The 12,955-nt window shown below is 38.2% G+C and overlaps 1 protein-coding gene across 4 annotated transcripts in view; it reads left to right on the forward strand.

Annotated features, from left to right (window-relative positions):
• Nucleotides 1-12,955, forward strand: part of TCAF1 (TRPM8 channel associated factor 1) — a 44,359-nt gene that overhangs the window by 18,575 nt on the left and 12,829 nt on the right. For all 4 annotated transcript variants that reach the window (XM_032866893.1, XM_032866918.1, XM_032866910.1 and 1 more), the window contains exon 2: nucleotides 1,901-2,534. In XM_032866893.1, the coding sequence (XP_032722784.1) occupies nucleotides 1,915-2,534 (620 nt within the window). In that variant the 5' untranslated portion in view covers nucleotides 1,901-1,914. The remainder of the gene's footprint in view (nucleotides 1-1,900; nucleotides 2,535-12,955) is intronic.

Consider the following 12,955-nt stretch of genomic DNA (forward strand, 5'->3'; position numbering starts at 1 on the left):
TCTGACATTAGGTTTGGTTTTTGCTCACTTTATAAGAATTCTCTATGGGGTGCCTGGCTGGCTCAGTTGGTTGAGCGTTCGACTCTTGGTTTTGGCTCTAGGTTATGATCTCATGGGTCATGGGATTGAGCCCCATGTTGGGCTTCATATTCAGCTGGGAATCTGCTTGAGGATTCTCTCCCTCTACCCCTCCCCCCACTCACTCGCTCACTCTCTGTAAAATAAAATAATCTTAAAAAAAAAAAAGAATTCTCTCTTATGCACATTTGCAAATTAAATAACTTACTTTTACCAAATAATTATATGTAAATACACACACACACACACACACACACACACACAAACTCATATATATAATAAATAATTGAAAGACATTTAACCTGTTATTTCCTTTAATCCTTGGGACAGCCTTATGTGCTAGACACTTTTGTCCCTAATTAATGAATGAGGAAATGATGTCTGAGATGTGTTGCCCTATCTCACAGTTAGTAAGCAAACAAAGCTAAGATTCAGGCCCAGATAGCCTCCCTCCAGAGCCAGAGCTTGTAACTGCTTTGCCTGTTATCTTGGGAATGAACATATTTTCTGACGAGAAATAGATAGATGTTAAGAACCAAAGATAAAAACACAAGAAATATCTGCATTTTCAGAAGAGGTCAGGGAAGGATAGAAAGTGAGTGGGTCAGCAGATTGAAGATGATGACGTTGGCTCTGGCCATAACATTACTGGTGGTGAGAGTCTCAGGGAACAGGACAGCAGTATAAGCCAGTGCCACTGAGTGGTCAGTGAGAACGCCAACCACTAGATGTCCCGATTATGAAAACACATCTGCTCTCGGGGGAACTGCTTCAGTAAAGTGAACATAGTAGAGGTCAGACGTTGAGCATCTGAGCAGGGAGCTCATGGTGAAGAAGCGGAGGATTTATATGAGGTCACATCCACAGACATACACACCTTTCTCCAGGTACAAGGTATAAGGAAGAAGAATCTGCCATAATTCCTGGTTGATGGAGACCTGGATTCAAGCCACAGAGGACTTATTTTTTCCTCTTCCCCAACCTATGACTGCGACCAAAGAAGATCCTATAAGGACCCAGACCTTCTAGACCGATATTCTGGGATTCCACAAGCTGGGATGAATAAGATCAACGTGGTTGCTGAGGTGGACAAGGGGCAGCATGAGGCACCACTGTGTTAGTTTCTGGTGGCTGCTGTAACACATCACCACAAATTAGGTGACTTAAAACAGAAATATGCTTCTCTCACAGTCGTGGGGGCACAGAAGTTTGAAGTCCAGGTGTTACCAAGGCATTCTTTCTGGAATCTGAAGGAAAATCTGTCCTACGCCTCTTCCAGAGCTTCTGGAGCTCACCAGCAACCTCTGCCTCCCTTGGCATATAGACGCATCACTCCAGTTTCTCTTAGTGTTCTCCCCTGTGTGTCTCTGTGTCCAGATGTTTCTTAAAAGATACCAGTCATTAAATCAGGGCTCATTCAAATCCAGCATGACCTCATCTTAACTTGATTTTACCTGCAAGGACACTATTTTCCAAATAAGGTTGCATTCACAGGTACTAGGAGGTGGATTTACAGGTAACTCTTTGGGGGCACAATTCTGCCCACATTCTCCACTTCTGTTTGTTTCCTTCTGCAATGGAAAAGTGTCAAGCTCTTTCCGTTTGGTCGCAAGAGTTTAGGAGGACCGGGAAGGGTGTGATGAGGTCTCCTGGGTTGGATACCTTGACAACCCTGGTGAGTCCCTGAGTCAGTTCACAGAGTCTGTCTCATTTGCATCGCGGGAAGAATTGCCCCTGCTAGGGGAGGAGTGAACCGTTTGGCTCCTTTGTTTATTTGTTTATCTATTTTTTACCAAACTGAGTCTTTGCTTTCCTCTTACAGAAGTTGATCCAGCCATGGCGACTCCCTCTGCTGCCTTTGAGGCCCTTATGAATGGAGTGACAAGCTGGGATGTCCCTGAAGATGCCATCCCATGTGAATTGCTTCTAATTGGAGAGGCCTCCTTCCCAGTGATGGTGAATGACATGGGCCAGGTCCTCATTGCTGCCTCTTCCTATGGCCGAGGTCGCCTGGTGGTGGTGTCCCATGAGGACTACTTGGTAGAAGCCCAGCTCACTACCTTTCTCCTCAATGCAGTGGGTTGGCTCTGTTCTTCCCCTGGGGCTCCCATTGGTGTACATCCATCCCTGGCACCCCTGGCCAAAATCCTTGAGGGTTCTGGGGTGGAGGCGAAGATTGAGCCGGAAGTGAAAGACTCCCTCGGGGTTTACTGCATTGATGCCTATAATGAAACCATGACGGAAAAGTTGGTCAAGTTTATGAAACGTGGAGGGGGCTTGCTCATTGGAGGCCAGGCCTGGGACTGGGCCAACCAGGGCGACGACGAAAGGGTGCTTTTCACATTCCCTGGCAACCTCGTGACCAGTGTGGCCGGCGTGTACTTCACCGACAACAAAGGGGACACAAGTTTCTTTAAAGTCTCCAAGAAGATGCCCAAGATCCCAGTCTTAGTTAGGTGAGTGCACTGCCCCAGTGGGGATTTGGTCCCACATTAAAAAAGACACGGTTCTTGTCTTTAGGTTGCTCCCAAGCTAACAGACGAGCCCTTGGCACTTAGGCATGGATTCCCCCTAAATCAAGCAGAGTTACCCTTAATCAAACAGATCACCCTGAATCAATTAAGGTCCCCATTGCTGCTGCCTCCCCAGACCAGACCACTTAGCTCTTTGAGCAGAGAAACTTCTTAGTGACCTTTATGTTCCCCAGCGTCTAGCTTAAAATATGTTGCTGAATCCCAGAGCTGGTGTTGCTATTCCAGGAAGGGTCACAGCAGAAGGTTGCTTTGAAATGAAATGTGAGGAAAACGAAAACAGACATAAAGGGGCCCCATAAGACAAAGTCTAAAGAGCTGTGGAAAAGGCTTTGAAATGTCTAGCCAGATGGGATTGGGATGGAAATAAGAACTAGAGGATTCAGAAGGTGATATAGAAGAAAAGATGGCATGAGTTGTTTGTGCTAAATCTAGGAGTTAGGGGAGGATTTTATGTCTGCAGGCAAAAGACCTGATGTTGGAGAATGTGGGAGACAGGTGATGGGTATAGAGACAGGCTACATGGAAGTTCTGTAGGAGCATTGCCCAGTCTGTTCTGTTCACAGTGTCCTCCAGTATCTCACACAGTGCTGAACGTGGAACAGGTGAGTAGGTGCTCAGGAAACACTTGTTGGCTGATGACTGGATGGATGGATGAATGGGGGAGATAAGAGCTGGAGTAATGGAAGTGTACCAAGCCATGCCCTATTGTATGTTAAAACTCACAGCATCCCTGGAGTAGAGAGCTTTGGAATTTCTGATTGGTGGAAGCAGAGTAAAGCAGGATTGGGTGAGAAAGGGATTTCAGGGTCAGTATAGACAAACAGGGAATGGGCCACGGCCTCTTCTTGGCATGGGACATTTGAAAGAAAACCCCACATGTGGAATGAGGAAAGACACACTTGTTCTGAGGCATAGTGATTGTGCCTCAGTTGCGATAGTGATTGACCAAACTGATCAAATTTTCCGCTTACCAGTGATCTTCATCCTAAGGAATAGAGAGGTAAGACCTGACCATAATTCTATTTCTAAACAATCTAATCCCCCTATTTGCATCCACAGATGTTTTTCTCTACCAAAACCATAGCTCTTTTTTCTTTGGTTATACCTAAATCATCTCTCATCATGAATGATTCTCAACTTGGGGGGTTAGGCTGTACGTGTGTGTATGTGTACTCATAGATATGTGTGCACACATGTAAAATCACCTTGAAGACTAACATCTGAGAAAAAAAATCAGAGTTTATAAGGGAAGTATGCAGACTCTGTTGTGGAAATTGTGGGTTATTAGTATTGGTTATTTACTAGGTAAGACTGCATCACAACTCTTGACTGTCTTTGCTTATACAGCTAGGTATAGCATAGCATTGCCCATATCTTAGGTGGGTCATTTTTTGACTTGTGGTTGGATTGAAGATGGCAGTAGTGATTTTCCTGAGCTGACTGGCTGACAGAAGTATGGGGTAAAAAGTAAAAGGCAAAAGAGGGTGTGTGGGTGTGTGTGTGTGTGAGAGAGAGAGAGAGAGAGAGAGAGATGTGAAATACTGATCAAATGCATGGGTTGAGATTAGTATGGAAAAAGAGAAAACAAAAAACCCTCTCCTCCTTACCCCATAGTTTTAATATTCACTCTTACTGGGGCACCTGGGTGGGTCAATGCGTTAAGCATCTGCCTTCCGCTCAGGTCATGATCCCAGGACATCAAGCCCTGCACTGGCTTCTTGCTCAGCAGGGAACATGCTTCTTCTTCTCCCTCTGCTCTACCCCCCAGCTGTGCTCTCTTCTTCTGTTTCTCTCTCAAATGAATAAATAAAATCTTAAAAAAAAAAATTCACTCTCACATAGCCAAAGCTGAAATGTAGACATTGAGCGATCTTTCTCCCACCTGATGTTGTGGTTGCCAAACTGTATATCAAAATCCATAATTATAAACCTTAATCAAGTGAATTTTACTTTATGTGAATTAGGCCTTAATAAACCTTTAATATGTCTTTTAATAGGACTTTTAAAAAGAATAAGATAGATTCATATACAAGGATATGCAATTCAGCATTATTTGTAATAGGGAAGAATAGTATATCTAAATAAATTATAGATTTAATAACCAACCATTCAAACTATGTTTCCAAGAATAATTAAGGCATGAAAAAAATCTTTTAGGGGGTATTATTAAATGAAATAAAATAGGATGGTAATCTGTTATTCACTATGTTCCTACTTTTGGTAAAAAAAATACAGCTATGTGCAGAAAATATTATAGAAGGAAAAGGTCAAAATATCATTAATGGGTATAACTCTGGGTCATGGAATAATGGTAGATGATTTTTACTTTTAAACTTTTACTTTCCAGAATTTCTATGAAATTTTATTAATAAGGTGTATATTTCATTAGCTCAGTTCACATTTAGGAACACTAAAAGACAAAAAACTAATTCATGTCATATTAAACACCTTCCAATCTGTCAGTGCATAAATACTTTTTATGACATAAACAGAAAACATAAAACCAAATTTAACTCTCCTAATGATTCACTTTTTGTCACTTACCTTTTAAAAAACTCCGATATACATATAAATATGTCTATGTGTGTATGTGTTACCAATTGCCAATACTTTTGAATTATGATTCTACTTTTAAACCACTTTTCCAATATTTTTCAATATATCCTATTTTTTAAATGTTCATTTTTAAAAGTAATAGGTCATAAACACACAACAAAGCTCTTCATTTTTGCATATTATTTTCCCCATTCATCCATATTTTACATTGTTATCATCTTAGAATACATACTATTTTGAATTCCACTCACAAATATTTTTCATTCTATATAATCTTCAAAGTTATATTTGATTCACTTCATGAGAATGCCTGATTTATTTTATCATTTGCCTGCTGTTGAGCATTTGGATCTTTCTCCACTCTTGTAATAGGTAGTACTATACAGAATAACTTCAAAATGTTTTAGAAACATTTGACAATGCAAGATACCAGGATGCTTCTATTAGAATTCAGGAAGGAAGATCATTTCCATCACATGCTTAGCAAAGTTCAGGTTGAAAACCCCTGTGGATTTAGTTACTCTGTCAAAGGATCTTATTTATTTTTAAACCCTCATTTAAACATGAGAGCATGAATTAAGATAACTTTGGTAGACAGATTATCTTATTACTTGCATATTTCTTACTAAATTCTAAATAAGATCTTGGGATCCTCTCACCCTTCTAAGACTAAAGTGTGGCAGATCTTACCAAGATGAATCAAATTTTTATCAGAGGAAGTCCATTTTATGATCAGAAAAACAAATCCCTAAGTAATAAAACCATATGATCTTTTAGCCTGGTGAGAATACCCACGGATGTCAGGACATGAGCCTCCTACTTGCTGCCCTCATTTCCTGCCTGGAAAGCGTCATCATCTGCATTTAGAATGCTAGTCTCCATGCCCACTGCAAGACCAAGCCACCTGTAGTTTGTTCCCCAGGTGATTTCTACTCTCTTATCATCTTCATCCTCAGTGTCTCTACTGTGCCTCCAGCTCTGAGGTCAGTGGTGTTGTACTTTATGTGCAGAAGGAGACTTACCTTCTATTAAGTATTTCATTTGACAAAACACTGAGTCCATTGTCATAAACTACCCACAATCTCATTGCAGGACTCAGGATTCATATAACCTGGAAAAAGCACAGATTTTAGAGAAGGAAGGCTTCAGTAAGTTCCCAAGCTCTGTCTGATACATGCTCTATAACCTGATGTCACAGTCACCCTCCCTAAGCCTCATCTCTGAAGTGGGATTAATAATGACTACCTTTCAGGACGGTTGTGAGGATTCAATGAATTAAGAAACACCCTCAAATACCTAGAACACTTTAATTATTTCCACATCCAGCCTATGGTACATAAGAGTAGGATGTCATGAATATCATTCCCAATCATTGACACTTACCTGGCGTTCATCATTATGGTTGTTTATGTTGTCCCAGTTGTATTAAGAATTGGCATGTTAACTCCTGTTTTTACCTACTTCCTCCACCAAACCGAGACAGCATCATCATGACTAACTGCCACATTTTACCTCTTCGTACATTTAATAAAACAAGTACCAGAGACCGAATTGGCTCCACCAATTAGACATGTGATGCAGATTGTGTCATTAGTTGATCAATCTTAGGGAGGTTTTACAAGAATCAACCTGAATGGTTTTTCTAGTCCTCTGTGCAATAATAGTCCCTTGTCTCATTTTTACCCAAATCTCGAGCTTCTATTAAAGAGTTTCAACTCTGTATTTTGTTCATCCATTTATATAGCCAGTATTTACAGAGTATATTCTATATCCCAGGCATTATTTCTTATGTCAAGAAAATAATTTCCAAAGACCTGAGAATGAAAAGCACATAAACATCTCCAGTAACCAGACCTGGAAGGAATTACAAAAACTGAACAACTGTTGTAGGAAGAGGGCTGTGATACTGAGTTTCACTGGAACCTGGAAACCCGGGATCTTACTCCCAGTAAATGCAGCATGACCTTGGCATATCCTTCCACCTCTTTTTCCCTCTAAATGGAAAGTACTGGAGTGAACATCCTTGTCCTCCTTTTTGCTATATGTCATTGAGACTGGTTTTCCGTCTACAGTGATTCCCATCTATACTCACAGTGATCAGAGGTGCATAGAGAAGAATGTTGTACAAATGTCTGCATGCTCCAAATTCCTCGGCTTGAAAACACCCCTGTGAAACCTGAATTGACGAACATTACACACTGATAACAATTTATACTCTCTTCATTTTGAAAGATCATAAGAGGATATTATACACACAAAGTCTTTGAATTCCAGATCATTAAAATTTCAGAATTTTGAAAATTGAGTAATCTACTTGAAATTAATTCAAATGAAGCAAGAAAACTGTCAGTTTATGGAAGATAATCATGACTATGACTTCCCAAGCAGTTTGGAAAGCCAAAATATCTAAGTGGATATTAATCATAAGCTTATTTATAACAAGGATCCACAAACTGTTGGAGGTCATTGCTTGTTACATGTTAGGGATTTTCAGAATGCTAACTATAGAATTTTATGTCAGGATCATGGCCAGGTGTTGAGGGGGGTGGTAAACATAGTGCCCTAACTGCTACTCGACCCTTCTCACTTCATGCTTAATTATGTAGACTAAAATTGCATTAGTTGGTTCTCAAAAAATAAGAAGTTTTAGAGAGCAAGTCCAAGTGGGAAGACAGAGCACTTCAGAAGAGTAATTGCTAAATCACAATTCAGATTTCTTTGCCTTTTTATGAACAGTTTCCTTACTTCAGTTTCAAAATATATGCTTGTAGAGTTCGCTTTGGCAGCACATATATCAAAATACATGCTTGTTGAAAAAGAACTGAAATAATCTATAAGTATGCAAAGTAAAAAGTAAAAGAGCTTTGTCTCCACCTCTCCCTCTGCCTGCACTAATTCATTCTTTTCCCCAGAGTTTGGACTCTATCTTTTCTGACTTTTCTTCCGTGTGTGTGTGTGTGTGTGTGTGTGTGTGTGCGCGCGTGTGTGTGCGTGTGTGTTTGCATGTGTGTTTGTAAGTGGGTGGGGTGGTAGAGTTGGGGAAGCAGAAAGAGAAACAGAGAGAGATCTGCAACTTGATTTTTCACTTAATGTATCTTGAACATTTTTCCATGTGCACCTGATAAACATACATCATCTTTCAGAATAGCTGTAGAGCATTTCATAGTTGGATTTTTTTCATAAGTTACTTACCATTTACCTATTAGTATACAATAAAGTTATTTTCTAATATATCTTGAATATCTAAATATTTATAAGTTAAAAACTACATGAATCCCCTACAAGTCAAAAAAGAAGTTACAAAGGAAATTAGAAAATATTTTAACCTGAATAAAAATGAAAACACAACATGTCAAAATTTGTGTAATGCAGTTAAAGTCTTGCTTAAACAGAAAAGTATGCCTTATATAAATGCTTTTATTAGAAAAGATTAAAGTTTAAATTCAGTGACATAAGTTTCCCATATCAGGAAGCTAAACAAAAATGAAAACCTCACCCAAAATTTGTGGAAAGAATAAGAAGATAATAAAGATGAGAGCTGAATTCAATGAAACAGGAAATAGAAAACAATAGGGAAAAATAGTAAAATCAAAAGCTGGTTAGTTGAAAAAAAATCAATAAAAGTGATAAATCTCTCTATATAATGATCACAAAAACAAGACAGATTATGCAAATGAAAAATTCTAGGAATGGAATATGGTTGATTAATACAGATCCTACATACAGTAAAGGATAATAAAAGAATATTATACTTGTATGCCAATGAATCTGACAACTTAAATGAAATGGACAAATTTCCGGAGAGAGACAAACTACTAAAATTGACACAAAAATTAACAGAAAATACATGTTTAATGAGTTGGAATTGTATTTTAAAACATCCCAATACTAAATACAATGTGGTTTCCTGGTTTGGATCTTAGAAAATGTTGGTGGGAAAACTGACGAAATTTGTCTAAAGTTTGGAGTTAATAGCATTTTACCAGTTTTCACTTCTCAGTTTTGGCAAACATACCACAATTGTTAACATGCTAACATTAGGAAAACTGGGTGAAGGGCTTATATAACTTGGTACTATAGTTGCAATTTTTATGTTTTTTTTAATCTTAAAATAAAAATTTTATTTAAAATCAACAACAATGAAAAAAAGTCCCAATAAGGAAAACTTCACATCTAGATAGCTTCACTGATGCATTATATCAAATATTTAAAGAACAAATAATACTAACTTAACATAAACCATTAAAGAAAATAGAAAAGGAGGAAAATTTTTGCAACTTGATTTATTAGAACAGTATTTCTCTGATGCCAAAGCCCAAGAAAGACACTGCAAGAAAACTAAAGAACAATATCCTTCAGGAACAAAGATGCAAATATTTTTAATAAAATATTGTAAAAAGAATTAAAGCCACTTTGGAAAACAGTGTGAAGATTTCTTAAGAAATTAAAAATAGAGCTACCCTATGACCCTGCAATTGCACTACTGGGTATTTACCCCAAAGATACAGATGTAGTGAAAAGAAGGGCCATCTGTACCCCAATGTTTATAGCAGCAATCGCCAAACTGTGAAAAGAGCCAAGATGCCCTTCAACAGACGAATGGATAAAGAAGACAGTCAACAAAACAAAGAGGCAACCCACAGAATGGGAGAAGATATTTGCAAATGACAGTACAGACAAAAGGTTGATATCCAGGATCTATAAAGAACTCAAACTCAAGGCACACAAAACAGACAATCATATTAAAAAAATGGTTAGAAGAAATGAACAGACACTTCTCCAATGAAGACATACAAATGGCCATCAGACACATGAAAAAATGTTCATCATCACTAGCCATCCAGGAGATTCAAATTAAAACCACATTGAGATACCACCTTACACGAGTTAGAATGGCCAAAATTAGCAAGACAGGAAACAACATGTGTTGGAGAGGATGTGGAGAAAGGGGAACCCTCTTACACTGTTGGTGGGAATGCAAGTTGGTGCAGCCACTTTGGAGAACAGTGTGGAGATTCCTCAAGAAATTAAAAATAGAGCTTCCCTATGATCCTGCAATTGCATTACTGGGTATTTACCCCAAAGATACAGATGTAGTGAAAAGAAGGGCCATCTGTACCCCAATGTTTATAGCACCAATGGCCACGGTCGCCAAACTGTGGAAAGGACCAAGATGCCCTTCAACGGATGAATGGATAAGGAAGATGTGGTCCATATACGCTATGGAGTATTATGCCTCCATCAGAAAGGATGAATACCCAACTTTTGTAGCAACATGGACGGGACTGGAAGAGATTATGCTGAGTGAAATAAGTCAAGCAGAGAGAGTCAATTATCCTATGGTTTCACTTATTTGTGGAGCATAACAAATAGCATGGAGGACAAGGGGAGATGGAGAGGAGAAGGGAGTTGAGGGAAATTGGAACGGGAGGTGAACCATGAGAGACTATGGACTCTGAAAAACAATCTGAGGGTTTTGAAGGGGCGGGGGGTGGGAGGTTGGGGGAACCAGGTGGTGGGTATTAGAGAGGGCATGGATTGCATGGAGCACTAAGTGTGGTGCACAAATAATGAATCTTGGAACACTGAAAAAAAATTACAAAAAAAGAAGAAAAAGAATTAAAGGGATCTATAGAAAGGTTACTATATCATGACCAAGTATGGCTTAACCTAGAAATACATGGCTGTGTTAACATTCTAACATGGAAGTAAATCACCAAATTAACAGAACGAATGAGAAAACTATATAATTCAATACATGCACACACACACACACACACACACACACACGAACAAGCATTTGACAGCATTCAATACCAAATCATGACAATATCTTATTTAGAAATAAAAAGGAACTTCTATCATATGATGAGCCATCTTTGAAAAAGCTATGGATAAGAACGTGCTTAATGGTGAAATATCCTAAGGTTGAAAACAGGACAAGGAAGGATACTTGCTCTCACTGCTGTTACTCAACATTGTACCAAAGGTCCCAGCCAGGGCAGTAAGGCAAGTAAAAAAAAAAAAAAAAGGGGCACAGAGATGAAAAATTAAGAAGTAAACCTATGTCTATTTGCAGAAAACAAATGTAAAATCTATGTAAAAAATTCCTTAAAACTACAAAAAATGCTATAATTGAATTTAGCAAGGTTGCAGGATACAAGGTCAATATAGAAAGATCAACTACATTTTTTAAAAAGATTTTATTTATTTATTGACAGAGAGAGAGAGAGAGAGTGTGTGTGTGTGTGTGTGTGCGCACAAGCAGTGGGAACAGGAGAAGGAGAAGCAGACTCCCCACCAAGCAGGGACCCTTAATGTGGGGCTTGATCCCAGGACTCAGGGATCATGACCTGAGTCAAAGGCAGACACTTAACCAATTGAGCAACTCAGGTGACCCAATCAATTACATTTTAGTATACTAGCAGCCAAAAATTGGTAATTGAAATAAAAAAATACAATATCAGTTAAAACAGGATACAAAATTGTGAAATACTAATGAAATTAATAAAATATAAGACCCATACCCTGAAAACTATAAAAAGTCACTGACAGAAATTAAGACCTAAAGAAATGGAGAAATACACCACATTGATGAATCAGAACACTCAGTACTTTAAAGATGTCAGCTTTCCCCCAAATGATGTATAGATTCAATAATGCAATAATCCCAACCAAAGTTCAAATGGACTCTAAAACTAATGCAAATGAAAGGAACTAACATAACCCAATTTTAATGCTTATGAGAAAGCTAAAGTAATCAAAATACTATGGTATTGGTATAAGGATAGGGATACAGATCAATGAAACAGACTACACGATTCAGAAATAGACTCACAGATCCATGCTCAATTATTTTTTGCCAAAGGTGCCAAGGTAATTCTATGAGGAAAAGATAATCTTTTCAACATATGGTTCTGGAATAAATGGACACCCTTATGGAGAAAAAGTGAATCTTGATGCTTATCCCACTCCATACAAAACAAATAATTCAGAAGATCTGGACCGAAATGCAGAGACTAAAATTCAAAAACTTTTTTCAATTTTTTTGTTTGTTAAAAACTTCTAAATGAATGTACAGGAGAGATTATCTGTGACCTTGGGGTAGGCAAAGATGGTCTAGAGAGGACACAAAAAGTACAAGAGCCATAAGAGGAAAAGATTGATAAATTGAGCTTCATCAAAAATTTTTTTAATAACTTCTGCAAATCAATAGACAGTATTAAGAAAACAAAAAGGCAGTCTACAGACTGGAAAAATTATTTGCAGTACTTATATCTGATAGTGGACTTGCATTTAGAATACATAGAGAACTCTTACATCTCAATAAGAAGAATAAACAATCTAGTAAAAAAATATTTTAACATGCTTTACAGAAGATAAATGATGAAAGGACAATAAGCCCACAAAAAGATTCTTAACATCATTAGTCATCAGAGAAATGCAAATTTAAATCACAATTAGATACCACACACACACACACACACACACACACACACACACACACCAGAATTGTCCCTAAAATGACTCACAAAGAGTTTGCAGAATGTGGAGCCACTGGAAATCTCCTATGTTGCTGTTGGGAGTGTACAATGATACAACTACTTTGGAAAACAGTTTGGCAATTTCTTAAAAATGTAAACCTACTCTTACCATACTACTCAACCATCTCATTCCTAAGCATTTATCCAGAAGAAAGGAAAACATGTCCACACAAAAATTTTGTGTATGAATGTTCATGGTAGCAAGCCTCACACTGGAAGCTACTACCTAAATATTCATCAACA

The sequence above is a fragment of the Lontra canadensis genome, unplaced genomic scaffold (assembly GCF_010015895.1).
Source record: "Lontra canadensis isolate GAN:19392208 unplaced genomic scaffold, GSC_riverotter_1.0 scaffold2, whole genome shotgun sequence".
NCBI classification, from domain to species: Eukaryota; Metazoa; Chordata; class Mammalia; order Carnivora; family Mustelidae; genus Lontra; species Lontra canadensis.